This window comes from Macaca mulatta, chromosome 2 (genome assembly GCF_049350105.2).
Source record: "Macaca mulatta isolate MMU2019108-1 chromosome 2, T2T-MMU8v2.0, whole genome shotgun sequence".
Lineage (NCBI taxonomy): Eukaryota > Metazoa > Chordata > Mammalia > Primates > Cercopithecidae > Macaca > Macaca mulatta.
In genome coordinates this window covers 29,241,073-29,265,554 of record NC_133407.1, presented here as the reverse complement: position 1 = coordinate 29,265,554, position 24,482 = coordinate 29,241,073, and the positions used below count along the sequence as shown (strand labels likewise).

The following is a 24,482-nucleotide window of genomic DNA, read 5'->3' as shown; positions in this document are numbered from 1 at the left end:
GGAGTGCAGTGGTGCGATCTCAGCTCATTGCAACCTCTGCCTCCCAGGTTCAAGCGATTCTCCTGCCTCAGCCTCCTGAGTAGCTGGGACTACAGGCACACGCCACCATGCCTAGCTAAATTTTGTATTTTTAATAGAGACAGAGTTTCAACATGTTGGCCAGGATGGTCTCGATCTCTTGATCTCATGATCTGCCTGACTCGGCCTCCCAAAGTGCTGAGATTACAGGCATGAGTCACTGTGCCTGGCCAAGAAGATATTTTTGAGTATGTATGACATGCATATGACAGAAAATTCAAAAGTTAAAGTGGGTATACAATGAAAATAAGTCTCTCTTGTTTTTTTATCTTCAGCCATATAGTTACTTTCCTTCAATCATTTACTGTCACTAGGTTCTTGTAGATCTTTCCAGTGCTATTCTAAAGAATCATCTCAAACTTTAATGTGTACATGAATCTTGTTAAAATGTGGGTTAAGATTTAGTGGGTCTGGAGTGAAACTTAAGATTCTGAATTTCCACCTCCTGAGGCTGATGTTGCTGGCCCAGGACCATGCACCCAATGGCAAGGTTGTGAAGGACATTTGTTTCTGTTTGTCTCTCTGTTTGTTTGTTTATTGGACTGAAGGGAGCAAGATAGTCTCATAAACAGATGCAGTTTTCTGCCTTCTACTACTACCTCAGCACTAGAATTCCAGCTTTGAGCTTTGCATTGTTACAAAGCTTTCTTCCAATCTTTGTCTTAAGTGATAATCTATTCAGTATTGAAAAAATCAAACCATAATTGAAGAATGAAACATAGTAATATGAAGCCTGATACTGGATGATGTATAAATTACAAGGACTATGAGAAATCTTTTTTACAAATTTTTAATCTGCTGTTTAAACAAGGTTAGAAAAGTTACCAAATGAATATAACCTCCTAAATTTTGGCAGAAGGCATGCTGTAAACTTTAGCTTGGAGCCTATACTATTAATCTAATAAAGACGCTATCATACTTGGAAATGATCCAGTTAAGCTCCCTGAAATCAATATGAAGTACAAAGATCATTTAAATATTTTAAAGTCATAAACATTAATATTCTATCTTCCTATACAAAGTAGTCTCCAGAAATGACTGTATTCAATATCACAAGGGATATAAACGTTGTCTTTGTTGAACCTGTATGTAAAGGTAATTCTGAAAGCATGGGGGGCAACTCCCAAAATGATGTCAAAAGTTCCTGTTTGTTTCTTGCTCTATGCAGGAAAGTGAAGAATGGAGGACTTACATTTGTCTACCTTCCTTGTCAACAGCGTATGTTACTACGAGTACTTGCTAACCCAATACAAGGTTTCTTTTTAAAAAGAGAACCAATATCAAAAATACTCTTCAGAAATAAAGATTTGAACTATAAATGTCTCAATTTCTGCATAATTGGCAGAAAGAGCCAAGAGAATACAGGTTTCTGTATGATGCCAAGTCAGTGTGTATCAATGACCCCATTGCTTTGAATGACTCCAGGGATCTGCCATATGGAGAGTTACTTCGCTCGGTGCTGAGATGGTTATTTTTAAATATTTGACGCTACAAAGGGAGAATGGTTTCTATCTACCTAATCTTCTTGAGCACACACTATTCTACTTAAAGCTGTGATTCTCAAACCTAAATTATGTAGTAGTATACTAAATGATATGCACAAGTCATAGTAGAAACAGCACAACCTTTCAAAGTTTCAATTGAATTAAAAGTTTTACAGGCCCATATCAAAACAAAATAACACTACAACAAGCAATAATTTATGAAAGGGTATAATGAAAAATTCTGATGAATTTTTAAGTTAAACGTAAGATTTGAAAATAATATCAGGCTTAGGAGTATGCTTCTAGGCCCTGTGGAATACAGATTTATTGGCCAGTAGGAGGATATTTCAGTGGGAAACTTTTTGAAGTACTGCGAAATACATTAAAAGCATGTGAGATTAGAGACCAGATTATTTGAGTAGAAACGACATTTCTGTGCCGCCTATGAGACTCCAGAGTGGCTGTATGCAAAACATTTTGAGACCACAGAAGTTACTGTCCTATTTCTGAAATACAGATTTTCTGCATGAAATTAGGAAGTGACATAGAGTTTGCTAACACATCCAGACTGGCTTAGGAGATGTCATCAATGAATTTTTAACGTATAATCTGTATAGAGAAAAATCCGTGTCTTTGGGTTTTATGGAGACTGAAATAGGTAAAAACATTTTTCTACAATTTGCCCATTTCTCCTGCTAGTAGGGAGCAAGTCACTTCTTTACAGAATGCATGGCATAGTAAAATAAGTCACATAGACTGAGTTTTAATCTCCAGCATTGGATCTTAGACAGGAAACTAAAGTTCTCTAGGTCTGTGTTCTCTGAAAAGTGGGACAAGTACAAAGATGAAAGACGCTAATAGTGGATCAATGTTTATGTTCTTCTCTCTTTTTTATTTTCATCTTTTATACCTTCCCATTCCTACCCCCTTCTCTTTGGGCTTAAGAAGTTAACAATAAACAGTACATCTTCATTTGAAGGGGAAAGTGGTGCTGTATATTAGATCAGACTCAGTGACCTGGATGTTTACCAATCATGAGATTCTCTCTGAAGATTCATGAAAGCTTTTTGCTAAGAAAGCATTTAGAGAAATAGTCAACTACCTCGTGTATAAGTACATTTATATCTTACTGTTTACCGTCACTTTCAAACTGAATATATATACAAAAATGACCTAGAAACAAGCAGAGAAAAGCCGTGTGGCATTTAGATGCATATCGCATATGCATAATTGATTTCTTAAAAGGTTAAATACCCTTAGCATATGTGTGGATAGTGATATACCCATGATGAGCCCGTAAGTATTATGGCAGTGGCTTTGTTTTATGTAATTCTAAAGTAAATGTCATGTTTCTTCTTTAGGGATTCCAGGACTGGGATTCAGAAAAGCATATGTTTCCAGGTAGATAGCTGGGCAAGACAGGCTACTTTCCCAAATGTAAGGACCATTCATGTAGCTGGTACACTGAGCTTTATGAAGCTCAGGCTGCCACTAAATTCTCTTTAGAATTGAAATGCAATTACATATCGAGGACAAGTGCTAAATATAAACAGAAAAGACCAAATACATGCCTTTATTTTTTCCTTTGTTTTTGCAGTATATTTGTGGAAAGAATGAACCACCTCAAAGACACTACAATCCTTAATTGAAACACACAGATCAGTCAACTTGGTGAATCCTTCAGCATCTTTTGTCAAAAGTTTGTTGCAGCTCTGAAGGACTGGTCTTTTCTTATATTTATAAACAATTATAAAGATGCTAAGGAAATTAATAAATGAAGCAAGTAACTAAGAAGTATACCAAATGAAGTATCATTAAATATGTCCTGAATATTTAAAAATAGGCACTATGTTGCATGAGGATACATAAGTAAGGGGTGAAAACTACATAAATGTGAGTGATTATTACAAAAATTCAAATTATGAGCTTCTTCTTTGGGGAAGGAAGGAAATACAATTCGTATGGTATACACAGGGGTTTTCACTGCATGCATGATCTACATGTATTTATTATTGTTTAATAATATTACACAATCTTTACGGGGTATCCCATATTTCCTAATTTTTTAAAGTGGCAAAGGCAAGCTGGGTATGGTGTCTCATGCCTGTAAACCAGCAAGGCCAAGGTGAGTGAATCACTTGAGCTCAGGATACAAAACCAAGCTGGGCAACATGACAAAACTCCATCTCTACAAAAATTAGCCAGGTGTGAATTTTTAATGTATAATCTGTATAGAGAAGAATCTGTGTGGTAGTGTGTGCCTTTAATCCCAGCTACTCTAGTGGTTGAGGTGGGAGGATCGATCAATCAATTGAGGCTACAGCGAGCTGTGATTGTGTTACTGCACTCCAACCTTTCTTTCAAAAAAAGAAAAATAGAAAAGACAAAATGACAAAGCATAGTGAAGAGAATGCAAAAATTAAGTTGGTAAAAAATCCAATGTAATATAATTATAATAATAAAAGTAAATATATGAATCTTAGGTTGAAGAATGTATTTTTCTATTATACTTAAAAAAAACTTGATATATGCCATGTGCAAGATACAACTAAAACATAAGTCCCTGAAAATAGGAATATAGGAAAAGATATGCTAGACAAATACTAACAAAGAAAGCTATTGTATCTATATAAATAGTTTAAGAACTAGACTTTAGGATAAAATGCAATGTGTATTCCGCCTGCAATTCTTGTTTCCTTATTCATTCTCTGAACCTACTTCATCCAAGCATCTGCTTCTAACATTCTAGGACTTATGATAGGCCATCTTGATCTATTTTTGTCTTATTCCAACCTAATCATTTCAAAGCCCAAGATGTTTGATCTCTCAACTCTAGTAGTACCTATTATTTGTGTACCACTGATTTGGTACTTATATGATGTGTTTTAGTGTTATTTATGTACATGCATTTCTTTAATTAAATTACAATGTCTTAGAGCTAGAGATCATGCTTATTCTTCTTTAAACACCTCACCCCAGGACTTGCCATCTGGTAAAATTGTGTTACCTAGTATTATCGTATAATAGAAAGTTAATAAACATGTCAGCAGTCAACTGAAAAATGGCTTCTGAAAGTGCATTAAAAGCTTTTTTTAAGATGTTTAGTACTTTGTCAATGCTATGTATTTACATTTTCTAAGTAATCTTCCAGCCAAAATTTCAAAATGGAGTTGAGGAGAGACACACACTATTGTTAAAGGGACCCAAAGCTGTGCCGAGTTGATGAGACTTAGACTACAACCCCCAGTAGGAGGGTACCCCCTTCTGGAGACTCCCACAGGTTTATGACTATGTGATTGTTAAGGACTGGGACCACATCTAATGAACTTTTTACATCCACATCTGAAACAAAGTCCAACATACAATGTATAGTCAATAAGTGATTCAGCAACGTGTGAAAGAATTAATTATGAGTCTAGGGTAATGTAATTCACTCCTGTGGCTTCAAAACAATGTATAATGGGAGTTTCTCAGTGTGTGTCTCTAGCTCATGCTTTCAGAGGGAGAGAGTGGCTGGGAAGGCAGAAAAGCCAGCTGGGTGGAGGCGGGATGCTGATGCTTACACTACAGTTGGTACTCTGGGGTTAGGCGCTGATTGGAGCAAAGCTGAGTAGAGTGGATTTGGTTTTGCCAGCCGATGGTGGACCATGTTTGGAAACAAACAACAAAAGCTTAAAAGGAAATGGAGAAACAAATGGAAAAGATTTTCAGTGCTTCTCCTGCTGGCCATCAAGAAGTAGCTGGAGTACCTTCTTTCGCATGGCAGGAAAGATAGTCTGTCCGCTGCAAACCTCGTTTAAACTTACTGTTTTGTGAATAGGCAATATATAAAGCATGTGGGATGAAATTCAAAAGGTACAGTAGGGTGTATGGGAAAAATAAGTGTTTTCCTACCTCTGCCTATAGTTACTCTCTCTAGAGACAACACAATTACCAGATTCCATTTATTTTTAGGTATACAAAAACATTTCATGTTTGGTATGCATACACATATGCATATATATATATTTATTTCAGATAAATAGCTCATATAATAACATACTATACTGAATCTTGCTTTTTAACAAATTAACAGCTTATACTGTAGTTTTTCCATTTTTATCTTTATCTTTAAAATCCCAGTCTCTAACACTGTTGGTATACCAGTGTCCAACATTTGTTTCATGTATGAATGATTAATTTGATAATAGTATCTAATTCATTCATAGTGACCCTAAAAGTCACCCACCAACACATTTTATGAATGCCTTATCTTAAACCCCATCTCCAATATGCATCTTTTCTTTTCTCCCTGTTGACATTATATTCAAATTAAATCTCAAAAAATTTATCCCATGGAAACCTTCTCTGAATATTGACTGTCTCTTCCCCAGGAGTTATTTCTAAGCACTTAATATTACTTAATAGTTTACTATTTTGATTGTCCTCTAAGTCTTTTGTGTTAATATTATAACCATAAATATGTGAATAGCACTCTTTTTTTTTTTTTCTTTTTGAGATCGAGTTTCACTCTTGTTGCCCAGGCTGGAGTGCAGTGGCACAATGTTGACTCACTGCAACCTTCACCTTCCGGTTTCAAGCAATTCTCCTGTCTCAGCCTCCCGAGTATCTGGGATTACAGGGGCCCACGACCACGCTCGGCTAATTTTTGTATTTTTAGTAGAGATGGGGTTTCACCATGTTGGCCAGGCTGGTTTTGAACTCCTGACCTCGTGATCCACCTACCTCGGCCTCCCAAAGTGCTGGAATTACAGGTGTGAGCCACCACGTGTAGCCTGAATAGCACTCTTAACAATAATTTTTTATTAAGTAGTTGTTTGTGCCAGACACTTCACTAAGCACATAATATGCATGATCTCATTAATTCCTACAACTCACCTATGAAGTAAATAACATTATTATTATTGTAGCATACCGGTCATTGCCCTGCCAATGTCACCTTGACTCACTTGGAGATCGTATCCAGACCATTTCCTTATATGCCACTGTTTTCTGGCATCTTTCTGCCAGAGTGATCTTTGGAGAGTGCACTTAGCTCAAGTGGGTAGGTCAGAAGTGCCAACATATTGACATCCCAGGAGTGAACTTTAACCAATTATGTGTGGACATTAGTGGGTAAATACTTCTGCTTTCTCTTCCCTTTGTGTGACAACCTTTAGTTGTACTCCTCACAATTATTTCAGGACCCATATATTTTGCCTACAGCAGTGAACCCCTTTTTAACTTACTCTTTATTTTCTTTCATCTCTTCCCTATCTCAATTTACTACTTGCTTTCTTCCTGGAATCACCTCCCAAATAAACTAATTATGCTCAAATCTTAGTCTCAGGATTTGCTTTTGGGGAAAGCAGATCTAAGGAAATTGAGGTTTAGAGTTCTTGAGTAACTTTTTCAAGTTCACCTATACATTACATGGCAGATTCAGTATATGAAGCCAGAAGCCATGATCAAAAGCATCATCCCTTACTGCCAACTAGATGGTAGGTGCCACAAAGCAGACCAGTGAACACGTATGTTTCTTCCACAGTGTGTTTCAAAATGCAAGCCTAAGTCAGAACTTAGTGCATGCTTCTGCTGGTCAAGTCCATTTTATGTTTTGGAGTGTCTCTTTTCCACTGCTGCACATCAGAACGTGCCTTTTGGCAGTTAGCTAAACACATATGCTGGTCATTTATACAGGAATTGTGTATAAATTCTCATACTTAGCTAGTTGCTGAGTATCTTCTCCTTGTTTTTCTATAGATAGCAACTTCATCCTCGCCAATGCCCAGGTGGCTAAGGGTTTCCCTATAGTCTACTGTTCCGATGGCTTCTGCGAGCTTGCTGGATTTGCCCGAACTGAAGTCATGCAGAAGAGTTGTAGCTGCAAGTTCTTATTTGGGGTTGAAACCAATGAGCAACTGATGCTTCAAATAGAAAAGTCACTGGAGGAGAAAACAGAATTCAAAGGAGAAATTATGTTCTACAAGAAAAATGGTGAGTTGGCTTTCTTTGGTGCTCACTGGAGAGTAGTTTGAAAGGCTGTCTTCTTTCAACCTAGTAATTGCTCCACAACTCCATTAAGGCTTAATGGCATTTCATATACATGCAGCCTGTTATAGAAGTTTCACAAATGACTTGGATGATAGCCTTGTTTTTACCATTAGTAGCATAAACTGCCTAGAAATTTTGAATTAGAATTATAACTATTCAATGTCAACGAATAGTTAACATATATTAACTGAGTTAATATATGTTAAAATAAAGTATGTTACTATTATATTTTGGTAATTCTTAAAATATATGTTCTGTATAATAGTTGTTTGTGTATTAACAACTTTTATCCAGGAGTTTTTCCCAAATTTTATGCCTTAAAGAGCTACATCTCAATTCCAGTCATTAAACACAGAGATCCGCGTGTTCCCTGCAAAAAAGGAAGTCAGTTAAAAAAAAAAAATCGGCATATGCATTTTCTTTTCCAGTTACCTAGCCACAGAGTCTTTCTCACTATTCTCTTAAATTCTAAACACAAAACAGGAGACACATAGCATCTCATGTTAGAGTAAATTTTCCTGGGCTTCAAACTGCCCCTGAGAAATACTAGGTATTTTCTTGTGGCTGCAGTTTTGTGACTCTCTTTTAAATGAAAGAGGATCTAGGGGTGTGTAAAGTGTCCGCAGTCCTTGGGTTCTATGTAGGAATACATATCATTAGCAAATGGGCCCTGGTACTTCAGGTAAATTAAAGAGAGAGAAATGGGAGAAATGCTAGATCAAAAATTAGAGCAAACTAATATTTTATCAGTATCCAAAATTCTCATTTTTTCTTTAATAGCTTTCCTTTTCCCTTGTAGTAACATAATCCTCTGAGTTTTAGCTAGTGCATGGCTACCAAACTAGAAAAAATATTTCCCAGTCTTATTTGTAATTAGGTTGCGCTTGTGACTAAGTTTTAGGCCAAGATATATGAGAAGGAATATTTTGTGCAATCTCTGGGTAAAACATCTGAAAGGGAAATTGTTTGTTCTCTAATTTATCTCCTTTCCCTTTCCCATGGTGTGGACAGAACTGTGCCCTAGAAAGTACATATATTGAAGTCATAACCCCCAAATGATTGTATTTGGAGATAGGGCCTTTAAAAAGATAATTAGTGTTAAATGAGGCCCTCAGGGTGGGGACCTAATCCAATATGACTAGAGTCCTCATGGGAAGCAGAAGAGGCACTGAGGGTGTGCACAAAAGAAAGACCACATGAAAATGCAGCAGGAAGGCAGCTGTCTGCAAGCCAAGAAGAGAGGCCTTAGGAGAAACCAAACCTGTCAGCCCTGTGATCTTGGACATCAAGCTTCCAGAGCTGCGATAAAATAAATTTCTATTGTTTAAGCTACCTAGTCCATGTTATTTTCTTATGGCAGCCCAAGCAAACTAATATGCATATGTTAAAAAGTTAGGACAGCTTAAGAAACTTTTGGGCTGAGACAATGGAGTTTTCTAGATACAGGATCATGTCATGTGCAAACAGAGGCAGGTTGATATCCTTTTTTCCTATTTGAATACCCTGTATTTCTTTCTCTTGCCTGATTGCCCTGGCCAGAACTTCCAATATTATGTTGAATGGGAGTGGTAAGAGAGGGCATCCTTGTCTTTTGCTGGTTTTCAAGAGGAATGCTTCACTGATAGGTGCAGCAAACCACCATGGCACACGTTTACCTATGTAACAAACCTGCACATCCTGCACATGTATCCTGGAACTTAAAATGAAATAAACTTAAATTAAAAGAAGAAAAGGAATTGCATATTTGAAATAGAAACAATAATGGCTAAGATGTTGCTAAAGTTTATTTACTGGCTCTAAAAAAAAAAGATAGTTCCACCTTTTATTCATTATAACAATATTACAATAATGTTTACTCCTTCCCTTCAAAATAAAAAGTTAAGACAAGGCTGGAAAGCCAGTTTCAACCATTTGACAAGGACAATAACATAATGAAATGCAGAGCAACAAGACAGAAGGAACCTGGGTATGTTTACAGATCCACTTTCCGCTCCAGACAACAAAATTTCTATCTTGTTTTGTTGCATTTCTATCTTGTTTGAGTCACTTATTTTGGGGTCTTTGTGTAACAATATTTAAATTAAACTCTAACTCAGGGTTTCTCAGACTTGCCACTGTTGATATTTTGGGCCAGTAATTCTTGTGGTAGAAGGCTGTCCTGTACAGTGTAGACGCTTAGCACCGTCCCTGGCTTCTATATCTTACTCTCATTACTTTGAGGTATTGAGATCAATGTCAAGAAGAGCCTGCATATGGAAATTTCATCCCCTTTTGTAAGTTATTTTTCCTTGGAGGATATTCCCTGATGATGTGAATTTTGGATATACAGTAGTTATGAAGTATTGGAGACTATCTCTTTGGGACAGGATACCTCAATTCGTTGGCATTGGTAACACAGTTCAGACCATTGTGTCCTTCCCAGTGTCAATACATAAGGCCTACATAGCAAATATGATAAAACAAAAGGATTCCAGCTCTATGTAATTATACCATAATCATTGAAAGGAGGCCTGAGATAAAAGAAAATGGAGGATGTTGCTGAGAATGCAGACTGGCAGGGAGTGATAAAGCTGCCATCCGGTGGAACAAAGAGGAAAGGATTTCCTTTGTCTCAAATATCCGCTGACTGCAGACTTGTCCTTCTTAAGATAGGCGCCTTGTGTAGGTCACTCCAAATCTGTACGAGTATTTTCCTTTTTAAGCCACTTCACAATATCCAAATCTAGGTGTCAGGACCAAACAATGGAGACTTATAGGCTAGATAGGTAGAAAGTATGGCGTACAGGGTGGGAGCAAGAATTTCTTGAGCCCAGTTTTTTAATAAGATGTCTCTGCAACCTTAGACACACTTGAGTAGAAATCATTAAAGGCACCAATTCCCTTTAAGCTAGTCACCATGGGGAATTGTCTGACATTCTAAGAAAACTAATTGATCCAGTTACTAGACTGAAAATTGCCGTCTACCCTAGGCTAATCATACTGCATTATAACTATTTATATAAATTTCTGCCTGTAAATGCAGTTGTGAGCTTTTGAAGGCACACGTCTACATCCCCAGTGCCTAGAGCCTGGGGTTTCAGCGTTGTTCAGTTGGTAGTTTCTTAGCAAATACTTGCTGAAGGGAATTGAAATTGATTATTAGCCTATGGGTACTTTAAAATATGTCTGGATTTCTGGTTTTAAAAAATATGCTTATGACTTAAAGTGTCCTCCTTCCTTTTTTCAAGGATCATTTTCTTTTAATATGCTTTAGAAAGCAGATGCTTATCTTATCCTACCCAGATACATTTTGACATTCTGTGATTGTGCTGCTTTGCCTATTTGTTCCTTAATGCTATGATTGCTCTCCTGACCTTACAGAAAAAGTGATAGGGAAAAGCTATCCAACACAATTTCTCCGTGCTTCAGAGCTATAAAACCACATAGTGGGAGATCATCTCTGGTTTTCCTTGTTCTTTCTTGTTATCCTTCAAGCTGAGAATGGACACGCTGAGATGTATGTCCTATTTGTTTTCTTCCTCACTCTAGCTTGTTGGCAGAACTTTAATATCAACGAATTGTGTCTTCTCTAATAGCATGAAAGACCATCATGATTGGACCTACCAGCCTTAGCTTTTATGTGTTTATCTTAACATATCTATCCTCTCTACAGAAAGCTTATTTTTTCCAACCTATTTGCATATTAGTAGGTCCAATATCATCAGTTTCCTGGAAAGAAAAATGTAGAGAACAAAGATTTAAGGTTGTTCTTAGGATAATATTGCCAATTTTGCAAAAAATATTATTGTGGTATATTAGTTTGTTAGGATTACCATTAAAAAGTACCACAAACTGAGTGACTTAAACAACAGAAATCTGTTATCTCATAGTTCTGGAAGCTAGTAGCCCATCTAGATGTTAGCTGGGTTGGTTTCTTCTGAGGGATATGAGGAAGAATCTGTCCCATGCCTCTCACTTCGCTGCTGGTGCCTTGCTGGAAACCTTTCGTGATCCTCGGCCTGTAGAGTGTCACCCAGATCTCTGCCTTCACCTTTACATACAGGTCTCCCTATGTGATGGTCTGTGTCTACATTCTCCCTTTTAAATGAGGACATCAGTCACATTGGATTTGGTCCTACTCTAGTGACCTCCTTTTAACTTACCTCTGTAAAGACCCTATCATCAAAAAGGTCCCATTTTGAGGTACTGGGGATTAGACTGCAACATATCTTTTGGGGAAGACAAAATTCAACCTAAAACGTCTAGTTACATTTATATTGAATAGATTAGGAATTAAGTCATTTGCCCAAGATTACAAACTAGTAAATAAAAAAACCCAAATGCATAAACATTCTTGCTTGACTTCAATGTCCTTGCTCTTAAGCCACTGATTCTCTGTGGAGGTGGAGATGCTGCCATCTCCCAGGGGAAGTCTGCAAATCTCTGCAGGTTTTTGACTCAGTAATTAGGAGAATGCTTTTGTCATTTATTGGGCAAGATTGAGTTGCTAAATATACTGTAATGTGTAGAATGATCTTGCAATTGAAGAATTGTCCAGTTTCTTGCATAACTGTCTAATGCCCAGTCAGACTTTCCAGGAGGTGAAACACTGGTTTCTAATTACCTGAATCCTGAACTTAACATACAGAGTACTTTTCGAAAGGATTTATTTCCCACTGAATTTTCAAGAATAAAACCATAGTGTAAGTGAGTGAAGACTGAACTTTATCACGTTCAGAATTTCACCATGTAAGAAAATCTTATTAGTGGCTCACAACACTTGTTGGTCTGATGAAGCACATATTCAGGTGTTCTGCACTCAGAGGCATAGCATTTGCAGTGATTCTACATACTGGTCCAATTATGCAACTGTTTTATTATATCTTCTGCTCTAGTTGGTCATACCTGAGCATTTCTTGTTGAGATATATATTATCAGAGTAAATGACTTCATTTTTATTTTCTGTTTCTCTCTCTCTCTCTCTCTGTGTGTGTGTGTGTGTGTGTGTATATATCTGAAAATAATGTGTGTAGGTAGGCAAGTTTTATTATGATGATTTTTATTTCTAGATAGTAAAAAGGGAAATACAGCTATCTAAAAGAGAATCTTAGGTTTTGATAAGGTTGTGGATAACTCTTTACTCACAAACGCTTTCATTCTCACGTCACCATCAAGGTTTGCCATTTCTGTGTGTATACCTCCTGAGCTATTACTTATTTGATGTTTGTCTTTATTCTGATTCACTGTTTTATTTTACTTAAATAAATTGTAAGCAAAAGAAAACTAAGCCACTACCCTGAATGCAAAACCAGGATCACTAATTTCAAAGAGAAGGCAAACATAAATAAATATTAAATGAAAACATTGGTTTTAAGCTTTTTAAAATCAGAAAAGTAAAAAGTATACTGGAAATCCAAGTAATAATAGACCTAATCAATTTTATTATGCCAACCAGCATGTAGGTTATTTTATTTAATTTTCCCAGTAACCCTTCAAATAAATATGGGTTATTTCCCATTTACAGATGAGGAAACTCTGATGTAGAAAATGACTTAAACACAGGTCTAAATGTTATGTCATGAACAGGTCCCAATTTGTTGCCCCAGTCATTGTTCCTTATTTTATTTACAGATTGATTTATTTATAAATTGATGCGCTTCAATTTATTTATTTTTACATTTTAAAATTTAATTATCTGAGGACATAGTAAAATGCCCCAAAAAGCCCATTCTTTTTAACATGTTAGGTTTTCAATTGCGATATGGATATATGGATACATACACATATATATAGTACATATATATACGCCTATATGTATGTGTGTTTACACATGCATACGCAAACACACACACACTTGTTAAAACAAAACCAATTCTTTTATAATTAACTGCCTTTTTTTAAAGGGAGAATATTTCCAAAGAGGGAACCTCTGTTTACAAGCAAATTTCAAGCTGAACTAAGCTGTTGAATAAACAAAAACTGGTGTATGGAAATAGGGAGGGCTGAAGAGGCTTCTTTAGCATTGGGATGGGTAGAGGAAAAGAAGGAGGAATCGCGACAGATAGTAAGAGGAGAAAAGGGGAGCGAGCAAGGGAAATAAATGGGGAAACATCTGGTGATCTGGTGGTATTTTATCCACCAACATGTCTAAAGGTAAGTTTTATATGCTAGCTGCATATTTTAGCTTCAAATACACATTTTAACTAATATGTACATATTCGAATGTAAGATATTTATGTTTTCCACTTAAAATAATCTTGTGTACCACCAGAAGTATTAATACTGCTCTTTGGGCAACACGCTGTGTTCACACAAGTGTACACATAAGCTGTCTGAATCGGGTATATTCATAGTCAGTCTTACGATTTCAAATCGTGATAAAAGTGAAAAGGAAGCAAATTTCTTCATGACCTCCCTCTTTTAATATGAGCTATTCACGACAGACAATTACAGTAAGAAACATTACTTACTTAAAAAAATTATTGTGTATATTTTATATAGATATATATGACACTATAGGATATGTGTATATATAGTAAAATGGTTACTGGGTGGAACAGATTAACATATCCATTATCTCACATAGTTATCCACTTCCACCCCTGTGGCAAGAGCAGCTATAATCTACTCACTTATCAAAAATCCCAAGTACAACACACTATTATTAACTATAGTCTTCTTGTTGTACATTAGATCTTTCAACTTGTTCATACTGCATATTTGCTGTTTTCTATCGTTTGAACTGCATCCCCCCAAATTCTTCTCCCCACCCCAATGGTAACCACTGTTTTATTCTTTGTCTTTATGTGTTTGATCTGTTTTTCACCTTATGATTCCATATATAAGTGAGATAATACAAGTTTCCTTTCTGTGTCTGGCTTATTTCTCTTAGTATCATATTCTCCAAGTCACATCTGTGTTGTGACAAATGGCAGGATGTCCTCCTTTTTTAAGGCTGAATAATATTCATGTGTGTGTGTGTGTGTGTGTGTGTGTGTGTGTGTGTGTGTATGTATTTCTGGGTCATATGGCAATTCTATTTTTAATTTATTTAGGAACACCCATACTGTTTTTCATAATGGCTTCACCAGTCTACATTCCTGCCAACAGTTTGCAAGGGTTCCCTTTTCTCTATACCCCTGCCAACACTTGTTATCCTGTCTTTTTGATAGTAACCGTCCTAATGGTGTGAGATGATATTGCATAGTGTTTTTAATTTGCATTTCTCTGATGATTAGTGATGTGGAACACCATTTTATATATCTATTGGTCATTTTTATGTCACCTTTGGAGAAGTATTTATTCAAGTCTTTTGCTTATTTTTTATTTGTGTTATATGTTTTCTTGACATTGAGTTGTACATGTTCTTTATCAATCTTGGATATTGACCTCTTATCCGATGTATGGTTTGCAATTCTTTTTTTCTCAATTTGTAGGTTACCTTTTCATTTTGTTGACTGTTTCCCTTGCTATGCAGAAGGTTTTTAGTTTGATGTAGTCCTGTTTATTTAATTTTTGCTTTTATAGACTGAACTTTTGGTGTGAGTGTCAAGAAATCTTGCCAAGACCAATGTCTTGGAGAGGAGCTTTTCCTCCTCCATGTTTTCTTCTAAGTATTTTATGGTTTCAGGTCTTATATTTAGTTTTTTTATTGATTTTGAGTTGAATTTTGTGTATAGTATATGATATGGATCCAATTTTATTCTTTGGAATGTGGAAGTCCAGTTTTTTTTTCCCCCAGTACCATTTATTGAAGAGATTTCCTTATCCTGTTGTGTCTTTTTGACGTCCTTGTCAAAATTAGGTTCACTGTATATGTTTGGATTTATATCTGGACTTTTATTCTGTCTCCCTGTTCTTTGTCTGTTTTTAATGCCTGCACTATTACTTTTTTATTACTATAGCTTTATAATATAATTTTAAATCAGGAAGTCAGATGCTTGCAACCTTTTTTTTTTCTTTAATCAGAATTATTTTGACGATTTTGGATCTTTGGTGGTTCCATATGAATTTTAGGATTATTTTCTGTCTGTGAATTGTCATTGAGATTTTAATAGGAATTGCATTGAATCTATATATTGTGTTGGGTAGTGTGGACATTTTAACAATATTAATTCTTCCAATCCATGAGCATGGACTATCCTTCCATTATTTGTCTCCTCTTCAGTGTCTTTCATCAGTGTTGTATAGCTTTCAATGTAGATATCTTTCTCATCCATTATTTTGCTTCTAACACTAAGAAGATATTCTTAATGAGTTCTTTTACACTTAATTATTCAATATGACTCTGGAAGATTTTTAGAATATTTGATTATGTCATCTAGTTATTTCAGAATTGGAACTCAAAATAGTAAAAGAGACAATGATTTGGGTTGTAAAATTTCAGAGTATTGCCAAAATAACAATTTTAAATTTGAAGCACATGTGACTTCCCCACTTGGCTGTTAAGTAGTGGGTTCATAGCCTAGAATATGGAATGTTTTCAGGTAACTACAAATTTCAGAGCAAAAGATGTCATGCCCACCCATTTAATAAATGAACAACAGCAAGAATGTACTTTTAAATAGAATGTGTTGTATCCAAATGAATGTTTTTGTGAATATCAGAGTTCCCAGCATGGACAACACTTGTAGTTGCTTTAGAATTTCACCACGTCTAAAGAACCAAGAATTAATTTTATCAAGAGCTAGAGAAACCAGGCTTGAGATCACACAAAATAAAAAGATAGTTTATTCTAAGATTGAGTGAGACCTGGGGAGAAAGGAAAGATCATTCTGAGCAAACAAAATTATCTTCTCACCTAGCTCTCCCATTGATTCAAACCAGAGTCTAAGACGAGAGAAAGGCAATACAACAGCACAAGTGCAATATTTTTTTATAAAGTTCTCCTCAGGCTGTTGAGAATCTTAAAGTCATTAGCACCGTGGGCATTAGGCTTATATAAATGGTAGCCTTGGCAGCAACTGAATCCATCCAAGTGAGCCTGGAGGACAGTATAAAACTTAGATTCTTACTTCTTTGGAAGCCAAAAGGACTGGATTATAAGGACATTTCCTCTGAGTGTTAGAAGTATTTGTGAAGAGCCCCAAGGAGACTTGGTTTCCTGAATGTGAGACCTTGTAATATTTTTCCTGTGTAATATATATGACCATATTTTTACTCACTGGGTTGTAGAGTCAAGGAAACTCAAAATAGTTTTTCTAGTGTTCCAGTTATGACAAACTACATTAGGACCTAGCAACTTAAAAATAACTATATCCTACAATTTTGTGGGTCAGGAATTTAAGTTGGCCATGGGTGGCTAATTCTCCTTCCATGTGGAGTTAGCAGAGGTTGGAATTTGGTGGTGTTCAGTGGGGAAATGCATCTGTTTGGAAGGTATAAGATGGCTTCATTCATGTATGGCATCTTGAAAGGCTGAGATCAGTTGAGACCATGAACCAAAGTGCCTACCCATGTCCTCTTCCGCATGGTGGGTTTGGGTAGTCACTAGTCTGGTAGTCTAGTGTTTCATGAACCAGGCAGAAGCTGCAAGAATTTTTGTGATCTCATCTAAGAAGTTACATAGCATAACTTCTGCCATACCATATTGAGTGGAGCAGACACAAGTCCACTCAGATTCACGGAAAGGAGACCACAATTCTACCTCTTGATAAGAAGAGTGTCAAAGAATGTGCAGTTGTGTTGTACAACTTCAATATCTAGTTTCATAGAAACACATTTGGGGATGAGTGTGTGTGTGTAGCAACAGGCAAGAGAGCATTTGGTTCTGATGCTTGTAAAATTTGCAGTTTTCGTGAAGTCTATGGGGCCACCAAACAGTTACCATGCTTCCTTCAACTAAGTGTATTTGAAAACATTGGGTCATATTATTGTGACTATTCTCAGTTGCTTTCTCCAGCTTGATTCATCTGAAGCCTTACTGAGACTTTGCATGCCCTCAAATAGAAAGTATGCATTGTTCTTCATGTTTTGGCAAAAGGTTTTTTAAAGATTCTCCAATATATCTTTTCAGTCTTGATAGGAGATTAATATTTTATATTTGCCTCTTATGCCTTTTGCATTCAAGAGGTGAATCTCACAAATGCATTTATGGAAGACGACTTCAAAGTCATGGTAGCAGGAAGGCAAAGGGTTCAGAAAGTATGTGCACTGAAGGTAGCACATGCAGCCTGTATGGAGAGCCTACCTTGCAGTTTATCTTTCTGTTTGCATATCAGCTTTGAATTTGTAAATGTAGGCTGTCTTTCTTTTCTTCTTTTCATTTATCTGAGAGAGCTACTCTGAGAGAGCCTGTTCTTTTTCTATGGTCATGACTAAAGTTGCATTGTTTAATCAATGAGCAGGGGTTTTAAGTAAGTCCAGTTTTTGAAGTGCTCTTCACTGACCCACACTCTGCAGTCAGAATGATGAGAAGAAAGTGAAACAAACGTAGAGATCAGGTTGCAGTGCATTCATCAGAAACTGCTTAGCTTAGCTTGTTCTGCTTAGATTTAGTGTTCAGCGATACTACCTAACCAGATTCCTCCATACTTTCACTTCTTCAAAGTCAGCCTCAGCACCTTCCTGACTTAGCACAGACAACTTCATAAAATAGAAACAGCTAACATTTACTGAGCATTCACTGTGGGCCAAGTTCTGTGCTCTGCTCTTTGCCTGTGTTGTTGCTTCAATTTAATCCTCTCCTCAACCCTTTGCGGTATATCCTATTACTACCGTATTGCACAGTTAAAGATTTTGATTCACAGAGAAGTTAAGTGGGAGGGCTGGGATCCAAGTCCTGGCAATTCTGACTCCTGACCCCTTGTACTCTGAAATACTAAGTTATGCTCATGCACCTGGCAAACCTAAGCTTTCTACCTAGGAAGCCCTTAGTCTATGGCGGTGGATGGTAGGCATGCCAGGCACTGTACATACCCCTTGGGGTGAGTGACTGACAAACTATCAAGGAAGGACTAGCTCAATAATAGCTAGAATCAGAAAGTTTTAGAGTAGAATCTCGGCTTTCTACCATTCAGTAAGTATGTATTCTAGTTCAGTGACTTTGCTTGTTTGAGCCTCAGCTTGATCTTCTCTAAAATAGAGATCCGGTATCATCCTCATAGATGTCTTATGAAGGGCCAAATGAGATAACCACCTTTCATCACACATAATGTGTGAGGAACAGCCACATAATGTGCAGGGGCCATGCAAAATGAAAGTGCAGATGCCTTTGTTAAAAACTTGCTAAAAATTTCAAGACAGCACCAGCAGAGCGTTAAATGAAAGCATGGGGCCCTTCTAAGCGTGGGGTCTATGTGACTGCACAGACTGCATGCCCATGAGGGTGGCCTTCTACATCATAGCCATTTAATGAATATTCTTTCCACCCCTGACATTCTTCCCACCAGAAGAACCTGCCTACTCCCATTTCCCAGAGTGCTAGATCCTCAGAACCTCACATTAAGGAGCCTGGAATCTAATGCTTGGCCCTTGGCTAACTCTGAACCCTGGCCTGTGGGCTGGTTTCTAGTTTTCCCTTACCTTATCAGAAAGCCATGAATATCTATCCATCTTCAATGAGATCTCACAAAAGTTCTGTGAAGTCTTAGCCAAGAGGATCTATGTCTCTTGAGTTGAACAGAAATTAGAAAATCAACACAAAAAGTTACATCATTTACACATGCTTAAACTATACTAGCAGCATGAATAATTATATAATATCGACTGGCTACAATTATATTAAAATAGTGCTTTATTTTTCAGTGATGAGCCTTTACTCTACGTCATCCATCAAATTTACACAATCACTGGCACCAGAAATTCATCCTTCCTGACACTGTCTTAGGTCAGACCCTCACAATTTTGGTACAGAGCTATCATAACTCCTCTCAATCTGTAGACCAACCTCCAGTTCTGCACCCTCAAGTCTTTTCTCCTCATTGTCTCCAAAGATGTCTTCCTAAAGTGTGTCCTGCAATCCCCAAGTGTGCCTCTCCACAAAACACATGCTACTGTCTTATGACAGAGCCTTCAGGGGTTCCTCATGGCCTTTCAGGATAAACAAAAACTCTTCACTCTGGCATATAAAGCCACTTATGAACTAGTGCCAGCCTATAATATCTTTAAACTCATCCTTCCCTTTTTCTATCCCTGTTCCCTTCATTTCTCATCATTCCCATGTCAGCATATCCCAGACTTCAGCCTAATTATTTTATAGTATTGTTTTTTAAAGATCTTCCATATCCTAACTTGCCTTGTGCCTTTGTACTCGGTGTTCCCCCTGCCAGGAATGCTACTCCCCACTCCCAAATTCCATCCTCACATTAAGCTAATAAAACTATGAGATTCAATTCAAGCCTATTTCATCCATGAGGCTTTCAACTATGACCTTCTGTTTCACACGATGTTTCCATGCATCACAGTAGGCACCACCTTGTGTTATCACTTTCTCTTTATACATCTCTGTTTCATTACGCATGTTTGAGGGTGACATTGGTACCATATTAATCTTGTTATCTACAGTGCCTAGAATAGTTCCTGATATATAGTAAATGCTATTTGCTGAATGGGCGAATGAATAAATAGTTTTTCTTGCTGTTTCAATTGAAGCCCTATACTGCTTCCATGTTAGAATAACCTTGAGATGTTGTATACATCTCTCTATATTCTCACATAAACTCATTTTGCTTTTCTGTTTCAACTTTATGGTTACCTTTCCTCCCAAGAAAGACCTCTGACCTCACCCTTCACTTTTCTTTCTGTTTCTAGACATTGATTCGTTTGCTGGAATATTTTCTTTTTCTCTACTTAGAAAACATATTTCAATTCTCTATCTTACACAGAGAGAGGGATTGGTGTTCTGGAAGTTTCTACTGGGTTGACAAATTAACATCTGTTTGCATGGGAAGTGACCGGGTTGTTCTAAGGGATTTTAATTCTGGCATGAGGACGGCGGTCTGAAGGGTTATTCGTTGACATCTCTCTGCTCTGCCTCAGTCCTGGCTGTCACAGCTGCCTCTGGGAGGTTGGGCCAATAAAGTCAGAGAGGAGGTAAACAAAAAAGGCAGCTGAGAGAAGTGAGTGTGTCCCCTGAGCATGCTGGCAAGAAAAGGCCAGGGAAAAGCACCTGAGAAGACAGCCGCTAGAATGCAGCTGATGCCAGCAACTTGCACACAACTCAGAAATCCCCGTGCCTGATGATGGAGACAATGGGACCTCTCTGAATGTGAAAAGAATAAGTATTTTACTCTGCTTAGAAACTTTGGCGTGTAAATATCTCTGAAGGCTGAAGGAGCACTCTAAGAAGCAGTCCAATGTTGGCCTTCAGCAACTTTGCAGGATGTTCAAAGGAATTCACATTTTCAGATGCATATTTGAGAAGAAAAATGTAGTAAATCATAGAAAGCATTTTTTACCATTTCTAGCCAGTTAGATTGGAAAAAATTATGACCTTTGTGTACGAAGACTCGAGTTTGAGTCCTTGCATAGTCACCAAGGTGCTGTAGGTGATCTTAGCCAAGCTGTTTAACCCTACAATATCTAATCTTGCCTGTAAGAGGCAAGCAGAAATATTTAGCTCTTAAAAGCATTTAAGAGGATCGGATAAAGAAAGTAAACTATAGAAAATATAAAGAAACACATAAATGCTTGTTGTATTGACTCTCAGAGTCTACATTCATATCTACCAGACCAAAAGGCTTTTGTCCCTTATGAACTATGTAATGTTGAGCAATTAACTTCAACTTCCCAAGCCTCAGTTTTCTCTTCTATAATATGGCAATAACAGTAATATCATCTGTTTCATAGGCTTAAGTGAAGTGTAAAGTGCCTTGCACGGTGTCTAACACATAATATGTGCTCAGTAAATTTTAATTGTCACTCTTGTAACCAATAGCATTACCGTTGCAAAGTTTGAATTCATCTTACAATAATTTAGTTCAGTATCAGAACACAGAGTTTAGAGTACCTGTTATGTTTGGGTCAGGCCCTCTGTTTTGCACATAAGAGAGTACAAGAAAAGGGAAAATATAAACCTTGCCCTCCTGTACCTTGTGGTCTATTAACAGAGAAGGACTAATCAAATAATCACACAAACATATTCGGTAGTTTGAAGGCAAGTTGCAGGCTGCTATGGTAGACAATAACAGGGGGATCTGACCAAATACGAAGTTCAAGGAAACCTTCAGCAAGGAAATGATACTTGAGTCGACTTTTGAAGGATGAGTAGAAATTGACTACATGGAGGAAAGAATGAAAGCATTCTAGTCAAAGAGAGCCACGTATGCAAAGTTCTTGGGAGAGACTGTCTTATTTGAGACGTGGAGAGAGGGCCAGTTTAGCTGAAGGGCAGATAGCTGTGTATCACATAGAAGAAGGTAGGTAAACAAAGTTCTCACTTGGGATTTTGTCGACTATGCTCAGGCTATTGAGAGTCAACTTAGTACAGTCAAAGTTTTTTAAGCAGGAAAGTCACATGATGAAAATATCATTTAACAAAGAAAATTTTTGCTCCATATGAGTAATCCACATAAGAGATGATGGTCATTAAGGCAGGTCCTACTCAGAGTGTGATCTGAAGACCAGCAGCATCAGCTTACCCTGGAATTTATTGAGTGCCACTCAGACCTACAAATCAAATATGGGGATGGGGCCCAGCACTCAAGTGTTTTCACAAGCACTCCAGGTGATTCTGATGCTCACTAAAGGTTAAGAAGCTCTGGCTTGGTCTAGGATGTAGCCAGTGAAGACTGAAGAGTGAATGCATTTAAAACCAATTTCAGAGGTTTAGCTACTAGAATTAACAAGATTTGGCAACATCTTTACTTTGGAGAATGAGAAAGAAGGAAGCATCAAGAATGACTCTAAATTGTGCATCTAAAGAAACCATCTAATCTGACTTTTTATGCTTTGTTGTGTGTATAGCTATATCAGTTTTGAGATTAGAGAAGATAAAGGACTAGGGTGTGGATTTTGGTTTACATGTGTTTGTTTAAGCATGTGCTAATTCACAGAGCACTGTTGATAGGATCTAAGAAGCATCATTATAAAAAATGACTTTAGGTGAAAAAAATAACTTATAACTTGGACCATCTTAACCAATTGGCAATATAAGCAAGTTATCACTGGAGAGCTGATATCCTCTATGATAAGGAGAGCTATTTTTCTTGAAGTGTTTACTTTCCCAAAATTTCGCAGTTTTGAGTCCTCTAGATTATCTTTTGAAACATCATGTTCCACTATTTTAAAAAAATTACCTTTTCAGAACTACACTAGGAGTGAAACAGTAAAAGAAATCTTGTTAAAAATGCTACTAAGATAATATACTATTAAAAGGAGAAACATTAAACTCAGAATGTGTTTTGAGGTTAAAAAAAATCGCTGACCGCCTAAGATTGTTACACTCTGTATAATGTCTACAATGATTTTTTTTAAAGTACCTATTCTTTTTCACACATACAAGAGATAGCCAGAGTGGACATTTCTCACGTTTTTAACATTCTAGTTGCTTTGATCTGACTCTGTATAGACTCAGACCAATATCTTCATTTCACTTCTTTAGACTCCTGATTTACATATCTTTTGCTTTATAATGCAGCTCAGAAAGCTCCTACTCAGTGCCATAATTCCCAAAGCAGCTTCCACTCATGAATTTCGAAGTAAAAGCCTTATCAAAGATCCCTCTAGGCCATTGATGGCCAACACTATTTTTCAAGTGAAGGATAGTTACTTATATGCTCAATATCAAATTGGAAAGCAAATGACTAGCCTTTATGTAGGAAACCAGTGTTGTCTGATTGGACGATCTTTTACAAGACACCACTATGACATAGTCTAGGCTCCTTCTCAAGCAAAACTGTCTCTATGATTTTTACACTAACAAATAGTGCTTCTTTAATACTTTGGTAGTATACAGTCTTCTTAAATCTCTAAAGAATCAAGAATTAACTCCCAGCATACAGTAATCTTTAGGCTTCTACATCAAATATTGGCAAATTATGACCTGTATCTGGCAGGATGCCTGCTTTTCTAAATGAAGTTCTACTGGTAAACAGCCATGCTCATTTTTTAATGTATTGTCTGTTACTCCAAAAGCAAAGTTGAGTAGTTGAGACAGAGACCATATGCGCTGTAAAACCAAAAATATTTACTCTCTGGTCCTTTATAGAACAAGTTTGCTGACCTTTGAAGATGAATAACCAAATCTGTTAAGTTGCATACCCAATTGGAACCCTCACAGTTTAGAAGGATTCTGAATTTTCATTTCTTAATGGCACATATGGTCTCAAAATGTGTTTTTTTTTTTTTTCTGTTGTAGAAAAGTGCCTATAATCCTATGGGAAAATGTTTTGCACAAATTTATTTTTCACGAAACGATTTCTGTGTTAGAGCAGATGTCTGGTGATTAATGCAAGGATAAGCTTATTGGTGCTGATACCTCACCTGAGTAGTCTGAGTACAGTGACGCCTACCTGGGCACCGGGTTTTGGCCTCAAGTTCTAGTGAGGTGTCCACTTTATTTTGGGAGAGAAGCAGTAAGTTGAGGAAGATGGCTGTTTTGCTTCACATGTCTGCCAAGTTGTGACTCAGGGCAATCTGGCACAGTGTTCACAAGTCTTCGTTAAGAGTTGAGTTTGCACAATGGAAGAAATGTTCAGTATGTTTGTTGTCTGCATATTCTTGGAAAGTGCTAAATTGCCACCTAAAACTGTAATCATATATTTATACACTGGAGAATTGTCATGAGATCCTTAACCATTTCTTTTTCTTCTTTTCCTGTTTCCAAATTCTCATCTCAATGTTTCTGCTTTCTTACATAGGATGTATTTTTCATTCATTTCACTGTATTTGTCTAACCTTTTAAACACAAATTCTAATTCTGAAACTAATTTCTTAAAAAGGACTTGATCAAAGTTGAATTTGTTACAT

General features: G+C 36.9%; 1 protein-coding gene across 1 annotated transcript in view; it reads left to right on the top strand.

Moving 5' to 3' along the window:
- The window catches only part of KCNH8 (potassium voltage-gated channel subfamily H member 8), a 380,589-nt gene that overhangs the window by 104,439 nt on the left and 251,668 nt on the right, over positions 1-24,482 (top strand). Inside the window, 1 exon segment of the mRNA NM_001261509.1 lies at positions 7,305-7,538. Coding sequence (NP_001248438.1) covers positions 7,305-7,538 — 234 coding nt within the window.